This window comes from Vicia villosa, unplaced genomic scaffold (genome assembly GCF_029867415.1).
Source record: "Vicia villosa cultivar HV-30 ecotype Madison, WI unplaced genomic scaffold, Vvil1.0 ctg.000314F_1_1, whole genome shotgun sequence".
NCBI classification, from domain to species: Eukaryota; Viridiplantae; Streptophyta; class Magnoliopsida; order Fabales; family Fabaceae; genus Vicia; species Vicia villosa.
Window position 1 is genome coordinate 418,038 of NW_026705136.1, and position 20,600 is coordinate 438,637.

The window sequence follows — 20,600 nt, forward strand, 5'->3', positions numbered from 1 at the left end:
GGATTCATTATGATGTGAATTCTCACCCTTCTGTTTGAATGATGTTCATTGGGATATCGTGCAGATTCCGAAGAGTAGCGTGCTTGCACGAGGATTTAGCCGAGGAACTCTTGGTTATTTCGTTTTATTAGGTAGTGAGTTGAATGCTCTGATCATGTAACACTGGGATATTTTGAAATCGTGTTTTAATTGTTTGGATATAGTTATCTGTATTGTATTTGACATGATATTCGAATATTTCATGTCGAAGGCTATGTTGCCTAGTTGTTGAAATCATATGACATATGTATATATATGAGTTGATTATGTTATTATGATTTGGTAGATGGATATAGTATGAGATATATTCATTGAAATCACTTGATATTTATGATTCCGTGTGCGATATGCATAATTTATGAAAATATGAACATTTCAAATTGTGTTATAACTTGAATAGTGCATGTTTGTATGTTTGGTTTTGGGTTTTCATTGCTATGGAAACAACATGTGACGCCCTTTTGCTTATGCATTTTATTTACTCTGAGAATATGTATGTGTATATTTGGAGTTAGGAAAGGGGTGTTACATTAGTGGTATCAGAGCATGGTCGACGAGTTAGTCAAGGTTATTAATGTCTTTTATTCCCATTCTATTAGATTTGTGTATTTGACATGATCAATATTGTTTGTCTCTTTGGTTGTTGGTTGTCTTAGGATGATGGTTGGAGGAAGGAATGACGATGCCATTGTTGAGGCATTGAGGAAGTTGGCTGGATCTCTTGGTCGTATCCCTTAGGTGAATGCTAGTAATCAAAATGGTGATGATGATGAGTTTTGTGCTTTGAGGAAGTTCCAGAGGAACAATCTGCCTATATTTGAAGGAGAGCATGAACCGGATAAGGTGAAAGCTTGGTTGAAGGCGATTGAGAAGATCTTTAGGGTTATAAACTATACTGATACGCAGAAGGTGCAGTTTGGTACTCATATGCTCGAGAAGAAAGCTGAGGAGTGGTGGAATAACACTGCTCAAATATTTGAGGAAGAGGGTATTGTGATTACTTGGGCTTTTGCAGAAGATGTCCATGGAAAGAAAGAGGTATAATTCCTTGAGTTGAAGTAAGGTAATAGTACCGTAGCGGAGTATGCTGCGAGATTCCAAGAGTTGATCAAGTATTGTCCCCATTACAATATGATGAATGCGGAGAGGTCTAAGTGCTTGAAGTTTGTGAACGGTTTGAGGCATGACATCAAGAAGGCTATTGGTTATCAATATTTTACTCTTTTTGCGGAGTTGGTTAACAAGAGTCAGATGTATGATGAGGATAGTAGGGAGAATGTTTCTCACTAAAAGTCTTCAAGTGATGGGAAAGGAAAACGACAATACCGTGGGAAACCGTATGATGATAAGAAGAAGCAGAAATCTGGTTATGGCGGGAAGCCAAGTGGGGGAGGGGCTAGTGCTCCGGTTAAGTGCTACAAGCATGGTGTCGAAGGACATCGTGCTAATGAATGCAACAAGAATGCTGGAAAGTGTTTTAAGTGTGACAATCTGAGTCACAAAGCTGTGGATTGTAGAAGCAGTTCGGGTGTGACTTGCTACAATTGTGGTGAGCAAGGGCACATTAGTACAAAGTGTGACAAACCAAATAAGGAGCAATCGAAAGGGAAGGTGTTTTCGTTGTCTGGTGTTGAGACCACTGCTGATGATAGGCTAATCCGAGGTATGTGATTTATTAATGGTACACCTTTGATTTCTATTATTGATACCGGTACAACGTGTTATTTCATTTCTTTGGATTGTGCTATGAGATTGAATCTTGTGTTGTCTGATATGCATAGAATTATGGTTATTGATACACCTGCTATGGGTTATGCGTCTACATCTTTTGTGTGTTTGAATTGTCCGTTTAGTATCTTTGGCAGAGATTTCGGAATTGATTTAGTTTTTCTTACATTAGAGAAACTTTATGTGATTTTGGGTATGAACTGGTTGGAGTTCAATCGTGTGTATATCAACTGTTTCGATAAGACGGTTATCTTTCTTGAAACAGATGTTAAGGAAGATGTGTTTCTATCTGCTAAACAAGTGGATGAGTCTGTGCAACATGGTGCTGAGTTGTTTATGTTGTGGGCAACCTTGGGTGTTAGTGAGAAGAGAACGATTGAGGAATTTCCAATAGTTCGTGATTTTGCAGAGGTATTTCCTGAAGATGTAAGTGATTTACTGTCGGAACGTGAAGTTGAGTTTTCGATTTATTTAGTTCCTGGATCTAGTCCTATATCGATGGCTCCATATCGGATGTCAGCTTCTGAGTTGAAAGAGTTTAAGAGTCAACTTAAGGATTTTCTTGAGAAGAAGTGTATTCGTCCGAGTGTGTCGCCGTGGGGTGCACGTGTTTTGTTGGTTAAGAAAAAGGAAGGTTTTATGAGGCTTTGTGTTGAATATAGACAACTGAACAAGATGACGATTAAGAACAAATATCCACTTTTGAGGATTGATGATTTGATGGATCAATTGGTGGGTGCAAATGTGTTCAGTAAGATAGATTTGAGATATGGGTATCATCAGATTCGTGTGAAGGCGGAGAATATTCAAAAGACTGCTTTTAGGATGAGGTATGGACATTATGAGTATTCTGTTATGCCTTTTGGTGTGACTAATGCACCTGGTGTATTCATGGAGTATATGAATAGGATTTCCATGAATATCTTGATAAGTTTGTGGTTATGTTAATCGATGATATTTTGATCTATTCCAATAGTGAAGATGACCATGCTGAGCATTTGAGGATTGTTTTATCGGTGTTGAAAGAGAAGAAGTTGTTTTCTAAGCTTTCTAAGTGTGAATTTTGGTTGAAGGAAGTGAGTTTCCTTGGGCATGTTATTTCGAGTGGTTGTATTTTTGTTGATACGTCGAAGATTGAGGCTGTATGTCAATGGGAAGCTCCAAAATCTGTTTCTGAGATTAGAAGTTTCCTTGGTTTGGCTGGGTATTATAGGAAGTTCATTGAGGGATTTTCTAAGTTATCTTTTCCGTTGACGCAATTGATTAGGAAGGTTCGAGATTTTATTTGGACTTTGCAATGTGAAACTAATTTTCAAGGGCTTAAGAGAAGGTTGACAATTGCTCCTATCTTGATTTTTCCGGATCCATCGGAGTTGTTTGTTGTGTATTGTGTTGTTTCTTTGATGGGTTTGGGAGGTGTGTTGATGCAAAAAGGACAAGTTGCAGCTTATGCTTCAAGAAAACTTAAGATTCATGAGAGGAATTATCTGACACATGATTTAGAGTTGGTCGCCGTTGTGTTTGTGTTGAAACTTTGGAGGCATTATTTGTTTGGGTCGAGATTTGATTTTTATAGTGATCATAAGAGTTTGAAGTATTTATTTGATCAAAAAGAGTTGAATATGAGGAAAAGAAGATTGTTGGAATTCTTAAAAGACTATGATTTAGGTTTGAATTACCATCCTGGAAAGGCAAATGTTGTAGCCGATACATTGAGTAGGAAATTATTTCATATGTCGATGTTAATGATGCGAGAGATGGAATTGTTGAAACAATTTTGAGATTTGAGTTTTGTTTGTGAAGCGACTTTTTCATGTGTTAAGCTTGGTATGTTGAAGCTTACTTGTAGTATTCTTGATGAGATTAGAGAAGGTCAGAAATCAGATTTGAAATTGGTTGACACCATGACATTGATTAATCAAGGAAAATGTGGTAATTTTTGGATTGATGAGAATGGTGTCATGAGATGTCGTGACCGAGTTTGTATTCCGGACGTAGCGGATTTGAAAAAGAGGATTTTGGATGAAGGTCATCGAAGTGGTTTAAGCATTCATCCTGGAGCTACTAAAATGTATCAAGATTTGAGGAAGTTATTTTGGTGGCAAGGTATGAAGAAGGATATTGTGGAATTTGTGTATTCACGTTTGACTTGTCAGAAGTCAAAGATTGAACATCAAAAGCTATCAGGTTTGATGCAACCGTTATCCATTCCTGAGTGGAAGTGGGATAGTATTTCTATGGATTTTGTTTCGAGTTTGCCGAGAACTTCGAGTAATTGTAAGGCGATTTGGGTTATTGTGGATAGATTGACGAAATCTGCTCACTTTATTCCGATGAGGATGGATTATCCGATGGAGAGACTAGAAAAGTTGTACATTAAGAAGATTATTTGTTTGCATGGTATTCCGTCGAGTATTGTTTCCGATAGAGACCCGAGGTTTACTTCTAGATTTTGGGAAGGTTTGCAAAGTGCTTTGGGTACTAAGTTGCGTTTGAGTTCGGCTTATTGTAACACCCCATTTCCCCATTCATAATATTAAATAAACAATCAGAGTTATTAAAACATCAAGCAACACCAAATGGGATGCTACAGTCGAAAACGTCAACCAAATTATTTACATATTTAAACAAATAGATACATCACACTATTAACTCGGATGAACCGAATACGACATCATTAGTCTTCAAAAACAACTTTTAATTAAGCAGCGGAATTCATCATAATTCAACTAAAAAAACATCATAGCATCTTAATCCAACATAATCAGCTTCAAGCTGTAAAAATACTTCAATGGAAAATTTAAAAATTCAACAAACTAAATAGCAAAAACAATTAGCGTTCATCCCCCGAGTGTTACGTATCAACATAGGGGTAACATTCACACAAAAGGGGTGAGAAATCACAATCAATAATCAAAGGCAAATATTGCAAAGTAGGATATCAACACATAATATATTCTACATAATCTCAATCACAGTGTATCAATTACACTTTCGCACCCAACACACCTATCAATCACAACTCAATAATTATAATTCAACAAATGTACACATGGCTCATTATATAATGCAACTCGTCTATGCAACTCTATGCATATGCATGTAGTACCATGTCATCAAAAATTGGTTTACTTAGGAACCGGATTCACCCTGCTCGAACCCCGAATTCACCCTGCTCGGTTTTGGGACAAGTCACCAATCCACCCTGCTCGGATTGCAACTCGTAACTTTCATCTACAGCAACGACATCATGAATGCATGTCAAAACACATCAATGCAACGACAACATAAGATTTAAAGTCTCATCCCGACAATAAACAACATGCATTAACCCACGATAATAGTTCACCCTAATCGAACTATTATCCCACAACACAACAGCAACATTAATATCATTCAACATCACATACTCACCATCGGCCAACCACCACAACAATATACTTATAAAATCAAACAAGTATTCAATTAGAAAGCATAATAATTAGGCACAACACCATCATTTTCCTATACACAACCATCCCTCATCAAAACTAATAAAATCAATTAAAATTAATTTTAATACTTTAAATCACTCCAAACAGCCCTTAACGCTATCAAACAGTAGCCAAGAATCTCGAAAACTCAAAAGAATTGAAAATAAAATTTTTATAAATTCAAAACATCTCAATAGAATATTTTCATTAATTTATTCTATATTATTAACTTGTAAAAAGTTATATAAAAATATATAATTATAACTCAACAGAGTTCCCAAGAACTCTAAACAACTCTACAATAATCCATACAACTCTAAATGTCCAAAAATACTCTATTAACAACTCTTGCATAACGGTAACTCTTATGAACCTAATTGACTAATGTTTTGACTCAAGTAATAATAAAAGAGAATAATATTCATACACTGTCAGGGTAAAGTTATTTTACACATTCAACCAATAAAAAATTAACAAAATACCATGTCATTAAAAAAATTTAAAATAAAAGTGGGATGAAATTAGATGCATGATTGTGATTTGTTGACGGTGTAAAACTATTTTACACTATAAGTGCATGACTTCTTTTCTCATGATAAAACACCTCTAAAGGATCAAATACCTTTAATTTTAATTTGGTCAAATACCTTTAATTTTAATTTGATGATTCATCAGATTTTACTCTAAACAATTCGAAAGCAACTCTGACAATTCTATTGACAATTCTAACAACCATATTGACAACTCTAATAGGGTTGAAAATAACTTAAGTGTGAGAAATTGGATCGAACTCTAGTATGGTCGAAGGGTAGCTTCTTCGTTCGACAGAATTAAGCATGAAGTCGAAGGTTGTTCATGTGCTTGTGTCGAAGATGCTAGGGTTGTTAGCATGTTAAATTAGGTTTTAGTGTTTAAACCCTAATTTGTTAAGTTAACTTGTTTATTAAGCTGGCTTGTGTAATGAGCCTTGTGGAAAAATCTCATTAGTTAGTGTGTTAGGTTTTATTATAAATAGCATACTAGTCTCTCATCATTGTAAGCTGCAAATCCTAATTTAGGGTGAGATAGGTTATTTGTTATTCTTGTAAACTTGTTTTAAGAGAAAGTAAAAGAATAGCAGTTATATTCAATTCCTTGTGTTCTTCTTATCTTCCCTAATTCCCTATTATATTTTGTTCTTGACATCGTTTTTCACAACATTAAGTTAGCCATATGATTTAAATATTGTCTCTAACTCAAAATTCCTAAAAATATTATATCAATAATATTAAATTATTATTGTTATTATAATTATTATTATTATTATTAATTCACTAGAAAGTATTATATATTATAAACTTGAAATGGATTTCCAATTTACTAATAATCACCGATACAGCTACACTATGCCAAATTATCATCTACTATCACTCCAGTATATATCTATTAATATATAACTTGTTTATATCTATCAATTATTCAAATCGTTATCTCTATCAAAATATGGACAAAGCAGTATGAAAACGCTACGGTGCATATACTCCAATTAACTTGTGCCGCTACAGTGACATACAATATATAATGACGAACTAATATATATATATATATATATATATATATATATATATATATATATATATATATATATATATATATATATATATATATATATATATATATATATATATATATATATATATATATTAAAAATCCATATGAATATTGGTACAAAATTATATGTATCAAATCTCATAAAATTAACACCAATAAATCAATAAAATCTAACAATCACAAAACTATGAAAATTTAGGGATTTATCCTAAACATGTTTCTACCCATCATACATTATCATACATTCCCAATCAATCACCATGTAAAAACTCACCCTTACCATTGACATATCTAACTTTATTTTGCTAAATCAGGACACCAAAAGGATTTCAACAGTCCCAAAATATATTTACTAACAGCCACAGCAAAATATATACCATAATTCAATTATTAGAGTTCTCAGAAGGGGTTAAATCAAAAATCTTCACAGAATATTAACATATATCCAAAAGGTTCACATTAAAAGGGATTTAGGATAAACCTTTTGCCATAATCATACGATCAAAATAAGAATAAAAACATAAAATTCATCAAAATCATCATCCCTATTGGAGGTTAAGGACTCCTCTACCCTACCCGTCATGCATAAGCCATTTTTATTAAAAGTTACTCCCCCTTACCTCGAAATCGATCGTTGAGCTTTCTTGCCGTTGGAATTCCACCTCACTCTCCTTCTTAAATCGCTCCCCTTAGGTTTTTCTGCAACTTTCTCTTTTTCTCAAACTCTACGTACTGATGTTAAAAAAAAAACTATAACTCTAAGTTATACACTCCTAATTATATGCTTAGGGTAAATATAGTAATAATTATAATCTCACCTCTCATTTACGAACATTCTTACTCATTCCCCTCCTCTATTTATCATAAATTACGATATGGCCTAATGGAGCTTTTATTTTACACTTAATCAAATAAAACACTATTATTTTAAGTATTAAAATAAACTTTAATAATTTTAATTAGACTCGACTAGCCTCTAGTTATCCTTTACACCCTCATCTCAGGTTCACACACACCCGTTGTCATTATCAATCTAATTATTACAATTAATAATTAAATTAAAATACAAATAAATCACAATTAATCAAATAAAATAATAATTCAAATATCGGGGTGTTACATTTATCATCCACAAACTGATGGTCAAACGGAGAGGACGATTCAGTCGCTTGAGGATCTTTTGAGAACTTGTGTTTTGGAGCAAGGAGGTTCTTGGGATAGTTTCTTGTCGTTGATTGAGCTTACATATAACAACAATTTCCATTCGAGTATTGGAATGGCTCCTTTTGAAGCTTTGCATGGTAAAAGGTGTATGACTCCTTAATGTTGGTATGAATCTGGAGAGAGTGTTGTGGTTGGAACTAAGATCATTCAAGAGACTACTAATAAGATTAAGTTAACCAAAGAGAAGATGAAGACTTATCAGAGTCGTCAAAAGAGTTACCATGATAAGAGGAGGAAAGCACTTGAGCTCGAAAAGGATGAACATGTGTTTCTTCGGGTTACGCTGGTAACAGGTTTTGGTAGAGCTTTGAAATCGCGTAAGTTGACGCTGCGTTTCGTTGGTCCTTATCAGATTTCAGAGAGGGTAGGTGAAGTTGCATATCGGATTGCATTTCCACCGTCACTTGCTAATCTTCATGATGTGTTCCATGTGTCTCAATTGAGGAGGTACATTGCGGATCCATCGCATGTGGTTCAATTAGATGATGTTCAAGCAAGGGATAACTTGACGGTTGATACATTACCTATGCGAATTGAGGATCTAGAAGTTAAGAGGCTTCTTGGTAAGGAGATCGCTTTGGTGAATGTGATTTGGGGAGGACCGGCCAATGGTAATGTGACGTGGGAACTCGAAAGCAAGATAAAGGATTTGTATCCTGAGTTGTTCGTTTGAGGCAATTTTCGAGGACGAAAATCTTTTAAGTGGGGGAGGATTGTAACATCCTGATTTTATTAGTTATTTTATATATAGTTTTATTTGGTGTTTTTATTAATTAATTATTTATTTAAATATTATGTGAAATAATTATTATTTAATTATTTAATTATATGTGTATTTGTGCTATTTGGGTTAATTATGAGATATAATTAGTTGGGCATAAATGGTAGAAATAAAATATTAGGCGGGTTTGTGGGTTAAGTGCAGTATGAGAGAACACTAATTGATAGTTTTAGTGTAATAAGAGATATGCTATCATTTGGGGAAAAAAAAGAAAAGAAGATAGCTCAAGAGAAGAGAAGAGGAAGAGAAGGAATTAGGGCAAAACTTGAAGAAGAGGGAGTTTAATTTGTGAGTCTTCGCCAGGCTAGACCAGCAGGAGAGAGGGCCAATTTTGTGACCAAGTTTATGGAGTTGAGCGTCGGGCGAGTGAATCCTTCCGCCGGGCGAATTGCCCTATTTTACAAAAAATATAAGATGCATAACTTTTGATCTGTAACTCTGTTTTATGTGCCGTTTGAAGCATTAGGAAGCAAATGTGATTATATATATGATAGGACTAGAATGGTTAGCACTTGATGAATTAATTATGATGTTGTTGTTTGAATAACATGTAATTATATATACGTGCGTTATTGATTGATGAATTGTGGATAACATCAGTGGATATGTTATGTGATATGATATTCATGATATGTGTGAATGAATATATGCCAATTGGATGTATTTTGTTGGGAATGATTGCTTGATGCATGTTGTGAAACTTTTGGTGAATAATTCATATGAGTTGGATTATTGTGATATGCGTGTATAATTAAGGTTGTATGATAATCTTAATTGTATATGCTGTGGATATTGTTGTACATGCATTCATGGGGAGATTGTACTCCGAGTTGGCTTTGATTTTTATGTGGAAATAGAGGCGGTTTTTTTCCTTTTGTGGATTCGGAAGTGGTGAACTATACGTTCATATTTGAGGGCTTTGATCTTGTCCGAATCAGAAGTGTGGCTCTAGTTTTAAATCGGGAGCAGTGATTTTGATACTCACAATGGTACCACATGCATGACTCGCATTAATTGTATTTCAAGTTGCATTTTATGATAATTGACTACTTGAATTGACGTGGTTTGCTTGTGTGGTAAAATTGTATTTGTGTTAAGTGCAATGTTGGTGAAACTTGTTAAAATTATGAAGTGTGATGAATGATTGTGCGAGTGTATGTTATATTCATTGTTCATATGTTATGTATTCATTATGATATGAATTCCCACCCTTCTGTTTGAATGATCATTGGCACATCCTGCAGGTTCTGAAGACTAGCGTGCTTGCACGAGGATTTTGCCAAGGAACTTTTGGTTATATCATTTTATTAGGTGGTGAATCGAATGCTCTAATCATGTAACACTAGGGGGTTTTGAACTCAATTTATAATTGTTTGGATATAGTTATCTTTATTGTATTTGATATGATATTCGGATATTTGATGCCGAAGGCTATGTTGCCTAGTTGTTGAAATCATATGACATATGTATATATATGAATTTATTATGTTATTATGATTTGGTAGATTGATATAGTGTGGGATGTATTCATTGAAATTCCTTGAGATTTATTATTCCGCGTGCGATATACATAATTTATGAAAACATGAAGATTTCAAATTATGTTATAACTTGATCAGTGCATGTTTGTATGTTTGGTTTTGGTTTTTCATTGCTATGGAAACAACATGTGACGCCCTTTTTCTTATGCATTTTATTTACTCTAAGAATATGTATGTGTATATTTGGCCAATACAGGCCATCTTTAAGCCAATACAGGTCATCTTTACGCCAATACAGGTCATCTTTAAGGAACATAAGTCCCGACTATGAATGCATGTGACATTGACGTGCAACAACATTTCATCTCATCAATATCACACCAATACAGACCATCATCATCTTCATTGTACAACACATCATACACAGAAGTTCATCAATCATACAACATCATTATTATCGCATATTAACGAAACACATACAACAAGCATAAGTTATATCAAATGATCGCCTACTGGTTTCCAATGTATTTTTATGAGATAGAAAATAATTTTAGCTTTCCAACAGTTCGAACGGCGCGTCAAATGGACACCCGAGTCAAAATATATGAATTTTCTAAGTTTAGAAAAATTTAGTTTTGGTCCTAGAGTAACCAGTTACTTCAAACCATGTAACCGGTTACTTCAACACAGTTACATCTTTGTTAGGCAAATTTTTTTCCAGGTAACTGATTATCTCAAATTAAGTTATAGGTTACTTCACATCAGTAGTTACCGTTTTCTAGTTTTTGTACCAGGTAACCGGTTACCTCAAACCAATAACCGGTTACTTTACTGTAACCCAGCCAAAAACACCTTTTTATTACGAGGTAACCGGTTACCACAGACATGTAACCAGTTACTTCACTAAACCAGAGTAAAGAACTGTAATTTTTCCTGCTACGAGATTTTCCCTTTAAACCCCAAAAATTCCAAATTTTCAAAAGAAACCGGTAGCTTTTATTTGATAAATTATACATATGTTATACGAACCAATTCAACACAATTTGCAGCATCAAGTTCACACAACAAACATCGCAATTTCATCAATTGGGTAAAACCCCATAGAACCAAACAATGAGAACTCAAGACCTACAACTATGGGAACCTAATTACTACAATTCCCCATCATTATAAAACCCATTATATAGTTATAACCCCACCCTTACCTTTGGATTGAAGGTGCTCTAATCTTTCAATGAAACCTTGCCCTAGCCTCTAGAGTTCCTCTTCTCTTTTATGTTCTCTTTGATTCTTCAAATTCTTCTCTTTTTTCTAATCCTCTCTTTTTTCTCTTATTTTTTATTTCACCCTTCACTAGCTATTATTCCACTAATGGGATTAACACCACACCCCCACTAATTTTAATGCTAACATTATAATAGGCCCAATTACTATTTAACACATTATTATATTATTATTCAACTATAAAATATACTAACATAATTATACTAATTCCTAATTTTTCTAAATAATTCAAAATCAATCAATTAAATAACAAAGCAAAATAAACGGGCATTACAACTCTCCCCCACTTAAAATATTTTCGTCCTCGAACATTACCTCATTCGAACTATCCTGGATAAGATTCCTACATCGTGCTCCCTAGTTCCCACGTCATACTCTCTCCGACAGCTCCTTCCATAACTACTTTCACAAGAGAAATATCCTTGCCACTCAACTGCTTCATTTCACGGTCTTCGATCCTCACTGGTAACGTCTCGACCGTAAGGTTATCGCGAACTTGAATGTCATCCATCGGAATCACATGAGATGGATCCAAAATGTATTTCTGAAGTTGTGAAACATGGAATATATCATGAAAATTTGAAATATTAGGTGGTAAGGCCACCCGATAAGCAACAACTCCTACTCTTTCAGAAATCTGATACGGACCAATAAACCAAGGAGTAAGCTTCTTCGATTTCAACACACGTCCAACGCCGGTCACTAGAGTGACTCTTAAAAACACATGGTCTCCTTTTTCAAATTCAAGATTCTTTCTTCTTTTATTATGGTAGCTCTTTTGTCTACTCTGCGAAGTTTTCATCTTTTCCCGAATTAGTTTCACTTTCTCTGTAGTTTGTTAGACAAGTTCTGGTCCAAGTACTATGCTCTCACCAGATTCATACCAACACAACAGTCCTACATTTCCGACCGTACAACGCTTTGAAAGGCGCCATTCCAATGCTAGAATGGTAACAATTGTTATAAGTAAACTCTATCAAAAGAAGGTAACTATCCCATGAACCACCTTGTTGAAGCACAGAAGCTCTCAACAAGTCCTCCAATGATCGAATGGTTCTCTCCTTCTGTCCATCTATTTGCAGATGATACGCCGATCTCAATTTCAACTTAGAATCCAACGCATCTTGCAAACTCTTCCAAAACACCGAAGTAAATCTTGGGTCTCTATCAGACACGATACTCGATGAAACACCATGCAACTTCACAATTACTCGGATATAAATCTCTGCCAACTTCGGTACCGGAAAATTGATATTTATCGGAATAAAGTGAGCTAATTTTGTCATTCTATCAACAATTACCCAAATCGCATCATATCCTCTTGGTGTACTTGGAAAACTTGTCACAAAATCCATCGATATGCTATCCCACTTCCACTCTGGAATCTCTAACAGTTGTATTGATCCTGCCGGTTTATAATGCTTGACTTTCGACTTTTGACAAGTCAAACGCGCATACACAAACTGTGCCACATCCCGTTTCAACCCACTCCACCAAAATAACTTCTTCAAATCTTGGTGCATTTTCGTCGCACTCGGATGAATACTCAAATTACTCCTATATCTTTCTTCTAAAAACATCTTCTTCAGCTGAGCATCATCAAGAATACAAATCCTATCACAGAATCTCAGCACACCCTATTCGTCTGCTTTAAAATCACCACCTTCGGTTTGATTACTTTCAATCATCAAATCTACCAATTTTACATCCAACCTCTGAGCTTCTTTAAAACTACCCAGAAATTCACTGTTAATCTTCATCCCTAACATCACACTCTGAGGTGTTAACTCACAAACCAAACTCATATTTCTGAACTACTTAGTCAATTCTAATTTTTTAACCATCGTAGCTGACATATGTAACGATTTTCGGCTTAAAGCATCCGCAACAACATTTGCTTTACCCGGATGGTAATTTAAGCCAAAATCATAATCCTTCAGTAATTCTAACCATCTGCGTTGCCTCATATTTAAGTCATTCTAGTCAAAAAGATACTTTAAGCTCTTATGATCACTAAACACTTCGAACCTAGAGCCATAAAAATAATGCCTCTAAATCTTCAATACAAAGACCACTGCAGTTAGTTCTAAATCATGAGTAGGATAATTTCATTCATGAATCCTCAATTGTCTCGATGCAAACACTACTACCTTATCGTTCTGCATAAGCACACCACCTAAGCCCAATTTAGAAGCATTGCAATATACCACAAATGAGTCTTCGGGATTAGGTAATATCAAGATCAGGGTTGTCGTTAATTTCTTAATTAATTTGGTAAAACTTTCCTCACATTAGACATCCCACACGAATGCTTGACCTTTGCAAGTCAACTGAATTACGGAAGTGCTAACTTGGAAAAACCTTCAATGAACCTTCAGTAATAACCAGCCATGCCTAGAAAACTTCTAATTTTTGTAACCATCTTCGGAGTTTCCCACTGTAACACTGCATCTACTTTGGATGGATCCATAGCGATACCTTCACCTGAAATAACATGACCAAGAAAACTAACCTTCTCCAACCAAAACTCACATTTCAACAATTTAGCATATAATTCCTTCTCTTTCAACACTTGCAGCACGGTTTGCAAATGTTTAACATGTTCTTCTTCAAACTTGGAATATATTAGAATATCATCAATAAATACTACCACGAATTGATCCAGATAAGGATGAAAGATACGATTCATATACTTCATAAATACTCCTGGCGCATTAGTAACACCGAAAGGCATCACCGAATATTCGTAATGTCCATATCGAGTCCTAAAATTCATCTTCTGAATATCTTCATCTTTCACTCGAATTTGATGATAACCTAATCTCAAGTCAATCTTATTGAATACCCGTGCGCCTACTAATTGATCCATCAAATTGTCTATTCTCGAAAGTGGATACTTGTTCTTGATTGTAACTTTATTCAGTTGACGGTAATCAACGCAAAGTCTCATACTACCGTACTTCTTCTTTAATAACAATACTGGAGCTCCTCAAGGTGACACACTTGGTCTTACGAATTCCTTTTTAAGCAATTCTTATCAATGAAACTTTAGGAACAAGATCAATAGCAAATTCCACCTCTTTCTTTGGCGGCACATCTGGAATTTCATTAGGAAAAACTTTAGGAAATTCCCGCACTACCGGTAATTCATAAATAGCAGCCTGATTCTCAACGGACAAAGAGGCCATTAACGCAAACACCTGAGATTTATCTTTCATCAACTCATTCAACTGTCTAGCAGATAAAAATTCAGTTTCCTTCCCCTCGTTAGGAGTAGAAAACCGCACCGATTTCTTATAACAATTAATATGCACATAGTTGGACTCTAACATGTTCATACCCAAGATCACATCCAAACCACTCAATGGTAAACAAATTATATCCAAAGCAACGTCTCTGTCGAACATTGATAGATGACACTTCAAACATACAAGATAAGTATTCACCGACCCATTAGCTGGAGTATCGATAACCATCTCTCCATTCATAGAGGATAAAACGTGACCCAACCTCTTCACACAGTCAGCAACAATAAAACAATAAGTAGCACCAGTGTCAATAATAGTAATTATAGGAGTATTATCAATGAAACATGTACCTATAATAAGTCTGTCCTCATTAGCTATTTGAGTCCTTGCTAGAGCAAACATTTTCCCACCAGCTTGTGTCAGCTTCGGTTTTTGACACTGACTACCAATATGCCCTTCTTCATCATAGTTGAAGCAAAGCACCTCCTTATGCTTACATTCAGCCACTGTGTGCCCGACTTTACCACGACGAAAACACCTTTTTACCTCAGTAGTACATGCCTTGCTCATATGACCAGGTTTCCCATACATGAAGCATACAATACCAGTATGAGCATCTCCCCCACTAGTTATCTGACCATCAATAGTCTTCTGTTTACCCTTACCAACTGGAGCATCATACGGTTTTCCACAGTTCTGTTGGTGCTTACCTCGCTTCTCATTAAGGATCTTTTAATGAGCATTATTGTCCTCTTCATAAATTCTGCAAATATCTATCAAATCTGGAAAGTTGCAAATCTTCTAGTACCCAACTGCCTTCTTGATTTCTGGACGCAAACCACTCTCTAATTTGATACACTTTGAAAACTCAGCAGTTGCCTCATTATAGTGAGGATAAAATTTTGCCAGCTCTACGAACTTTGCAGCATAATCCGTAACCAACAAATCCCCCTGTTTCAGCTCAAGGAATTCAATCTCTTTCTTCCCGTGAACATCTTCAGGGTAGTACTTCCTCATAAATTCTCTACTGAAGATAGCCCAAGTGATAACATCACCTATAGTTTCTAACTGCTGGCGAGTCTCTAGCCACCAGTTATCAGCTTCGCCTGCCAGCATGTGAGTGCCATAACGCACCTTCTTGTCATGATGAATCAGAGACAGTGATGATTGCTGCTATGAAGACTGTTGAAAATATAAATGAAAATATAATTGTTTTTTATATGTAACCATATTTTTAGCCAAAATAACCCATAGGGGGAGATTGTTAATTCTCTGAATTTTGTAATTGGCATTTATGTTGGCTAAACTATGTATGATCATAGGATGTAACACTTGAAAATGTAAAATAGGTACAATGCACAACAGGTACAGCAAGAGGATGTCCTATGAGATGTTGGAACATGTTCTGGAATAAAATGTCCTTTGGAATAGCTGTTGACATGTGCCTGCTGAGCTGGATTACAAGATTCAGTTTCAATTTAACAGATGCAGAATATTCTCTGAATATTATGCAAATCATATAAGGCATTATATGTTTAAAAGGTCTGAAGAATCAATCAGAATATTTGAAGATTATATAGTTTCTAATTATAGAGATATTCCCGGAAACTAAAATATTGAAGACCTTGTTTGTAGCAGAAGTTACTACGATATTGTAATAGTAAATATGTTGTGATTGAAAGCCCAAATCTAGTTGGTTATAGGTTATAAATAGAAGACTTTGTAACCTAGAAAAGAAGAGACAACCACCGAGTTGAAAAGATGTAATCTTTAGAGTTTGTCGAGGTAAACCTCTCGGCCTGTGGGAAGGTTACCATTGTAATCCTCGAAGCCTGTAGGTAAGAGGAGTATTTTTCTTGGAGGAAGCTTTGAAGTAACTCCAAGTTCGTGGTCATAGTCAAGAGTCTTGGCTAGGGATTGTCATGGAAGTATGTCTTCTAAACTGTTTATCAGTTGGATCAGAATGTATTAGATATTAGGCCATTGCTACAGCTCCTGGGACTGGAGAACTGTACAACATCATTGCGATGATTGGAAGTGGAATGGGGATATTCCATATCTAGGGAGGACCTAGGTAGAAGGATCATTGGGTAGGGATTAAGTGAGGGGTTGTAAACTTGGGACAAATTTAGCTCTGAATTAATACTGCTGATAGTGGACTTCATTCCTAGCTTGGTATGCCGCCAGAGTAGGTGTGATTTCACTGAACTGGGTCAACAATTACTGGTGTTCTTTATCTTTGAGTTTGGCGTAATTCTGTTTATATACCTTGCTGATGTTTCTTGACAGATCACATGTCTCGACATCTTTCAAGACATCTGGATCTGTTACACCAAAATTTCAATAGTTGATAAATTTATTAAATATATAAACTATTTAATATTATAACTATTTAATATATAAGCTATTAATATTTTATATATTAAATTTATCTAATATTAATATTTTAAATATTAATAGTTGAAATATTCAATTATATAATTGAAGTTTCTACCAACAACAAGAACAGAACCAGAGTTGGATTTTCTCCGATGACATCAAAACCTGCCCACAAAGACGTGGTCGTTCGTCCAATTCAGGAAATATTCCACAGTGGAGGTTTTCTTCACCTTATTCAACAAGCAGTTAATGTAACACCCAAGGCCAAAGAAGGCAAGGGGTTGTTGCACTACATGTAACACTCGAGGCCAAATATGGCAAGGAGTGGTCTTCACATCGGAATGAGAGGGATCCTGAGGCTATGCAGGTATGGGACTACATGGTTGAAGGAATGATTATAAGGATTTGTTGGTTTTGTGTTGGAAACAATTTTGGCTAAATCATTATGTAATAGTTGCGATGATGTTATAACAGATGTCTTTACGTTACAGGTTTTCTGAAGCGTCTTAGTTAGTTTCTATTTTTAGGTTTTGGGTTGTCAGTTACTTAACTTGACCTGACAGATTAGCTGCGCGAGAACCCTATTTTATATGGCCTAAGCTCGTGACCAGGATTGCTCTATAAAGGCTCAATGAATCCTTATTTTCAAGTATGGATTTTGGTCCAAGGAATTAGGTTATAAGGGTTTCATACGTGTACATTCACAAACCTGTAGGTGTTGAATGTTGTCTGATCTCCGAAGCTTTTAAGCAAGGAGAGTATTTGCAACCTCGTAAGCTTTGAAGCATCGAGGAGTAGTTTTTATTTGGTTTTCATTTTGTCACGGGATTGTGACTGGAAGGGATTTAAGGAGGGCCTCAAACCTAGGTGAGACTTAGGCGGAAATCATAGGAAGGGTAGTGATTAAGTGAGAAGGGTAAACTAGGACTATTTAACTTCGAATTGATACTATCAGATACTTATTTCATCCTGGATTGGTAGCCCCCAGAGTAGGAAGGATTGTTCCGAACTGGGTAAAAATATCGCTTTGTTATTTAATTTTTGCAAGTTTATTATTGTTGTTCCTATTCGTGTGCATAACTCAGATATAGTATCGTGACATCTCATTCGACATCTCATATCTGATACCAGAATTTCAATTGGTATATGAGTAGGCACTCTGCTCTGCAACTGAGTGAGATCTAGGTAGGTTACTTTCTGGTACGATGGACAAGGAAGTTGGATTTACGAACAGACCACCTGGTTTGGATGGAAGCAATTATGATTATTGGAAACCTTGCATGGTGGCCTTCTTGAAATCTTAAGATATCAAGGTTTGGAAAGCAGTTCTGAAAGGGTGGACACATCCTGTTATTTTTTGAGAAGATAATCAACCCATGAATGCTTTAAAGCCAGAGGTAGACTGGTACCAAGAAGAAGACAAACTCGCACTTGCCAATTCTAAGGCCTTAAATTCCATATTAAATGGAATTGACAAGAACATCTTTAGGCTGGTGAACACATGTGAAGTGGCCAAAGATGTATGGGAGATCCTTAGAACAACACATGAAGGCACCTCTAAAGTGAAGATGTCAAGACTTCAGCTGTTAACCACTCAATTTGAGAATCTAAGGATGAAAGAAGATGAAAGAATTCAGGAGTTTCACATGAATGTCCTGGAGATAGCTAATGCATCAAGTGTACTGGGAGAAAAGATTCCTGAATCTAAGTTGGTGAGAAAAATGTTGAGATCTCTTCCTAGGAGATTTGACATGAAAGTCATAACCATAGAAGAAAGCCAAGACATCAACCATTTAAAGCTAGAAGAACTTGTAGGATCTCAATAGACTTTTGAGCTAAGTATCAAAGGAAGATCGGAATTGGAGAACAAGAGCATAGCCCTCGAAGCCATCTCGGATGATTAAGAAAAGGAATATAATTCAATGATAGGAATAAATTTAGCCAGTGCTATAGCTCAGCTGATTAGACAAGTCAAGAAGGCTATGGGGTACTCTTAAGGGAAGGAGCCACAGTGCCTCGTGTGCGAGGGGTTTGGACATAATAAAAGTGAATGTCCTACGTATACTAAGAAATAAATAGAGAGACCCGATAAGTCCATAAACAAAGAGGCCAATAAGAATGATCATATTAAGGAATCTGCCAAGTCCGTAAATGCCTTAACAGGTAGGTGGGGGCGGATGAAAATTCGAATGGTATGGAGCTGACCTATGATAAATTAGATGCATCATATGAAGAGCTATTTTTCAGAAGTTCAAGACTCTGTCGGAGTCAAAAAAGAGTCCATAAAAATCCTGAAGGCAGACTAGCGAGGGCTCCTTCAAACCGTATCTCGATTGAAAGAAGAAGTAGGCTCTCTGAAGTCTGAACTTAACAGAGTACACAAATCTCTAAGAATGCTAAATAATGGAACTAACTCATTAGATGAGATTCTTCAAATGGTAAGAATGACTGGAGACATGAGGGGGTTAGAATTCAGAGAGAACAAAACTCCTGGTGCAGATCACTCACACCCTAAGTCAAGTCCTGAGATGTAAAATCAGAGACCTCAACATCATGACAAGAGAAGAAACGCTCACACCAAGAACAAGTTCCAACATTGGAGGTGTCATCACTGCGGAACACCTAGACACATAAGGCCTTTCTGTTCCAAACTACAGAAACAAAGAGGCCAATAAGAATGATCATATTAAGGAATCTTCCAAGTCCGTAAATTCCTTAACAGGTAGGTGGGGGCGGATGAAAATTCGAATGGTAAGGAGCTAACCTATGATAGATTAGATGTATCATATGAAGAGCTATTTTTCAGAAGTTCAAAACTCCGTCGAAGTCAAAAAGAGTCCATAAACATCCTGAAGGCTGAAAAGAGAGGGCTCCTTCAAACCATATCTGGATTGAAAGAAGAAGTAGGCTCTCTGAAGTTTGAACTTAACAGAGTACACATAGCTCTAAGAATGCTAAATAATGTAACTAACTCATTAGAATCTAAAAGTTAACAAGGCTGAAGTCAATAACAAAAAGGTGCAACGTTGGGTCCCCAAAAGTACTACTACTAGCCTCATAGCACATACATCAGTAAGAGACTTGGTCTGGGAGGAATGTTATTTTGACAGTGGATGTTCTAGACATATGACTCATAACAAGGATTTGTTGGTAGGCATAAAATCATGCCCTTCCAAGAATGTAACGTATGGAGATGGCTCTAAAGGAAAAATTATAGGATTTGGAAGACTGGAGTGTTCAGGAGTTCCAAATCTTAATAATGTTTTGATGGTTAAAGGATTGTCTACCAATTTAATAAGTATAAGTCAGTTGTGTGATCAAGGGATTAGATTCAACTTCACCAAATCCGAGAGCCAGGTAATTAACGAAAAAA

The 20,600-nt window shown here is 35.8% G+C and overlaps 1 protein-coding gene across 1 annotated transcript; it reads right to left on the bottom strand.

The window, feature by feature from the left end:
* Window positions 1-14,623: 14,623 nt before the first annotated feature.
* On the bottom strand, window positions 14,624-15,964 carry LOC131626613 (uncharacterized). The gene is made up of 2 exons (XM_058897449.1): window positions 15,665-15,964; window positions 14,624-15,577 (listed from the first exon to the last, which is right to left on the bottom strand). The coding sequence occupies exons 1-2, from the start codon at window positions 15,962-15,964 to the stop codon at window positions 14,624-14,626; spliced, it is 1,254 nt and encodes a 417-aa protein (XP_058753432.1).
* Between the last annotated feature and the right edge of the window lie 4,636 nt (window positions 15,965-20,600).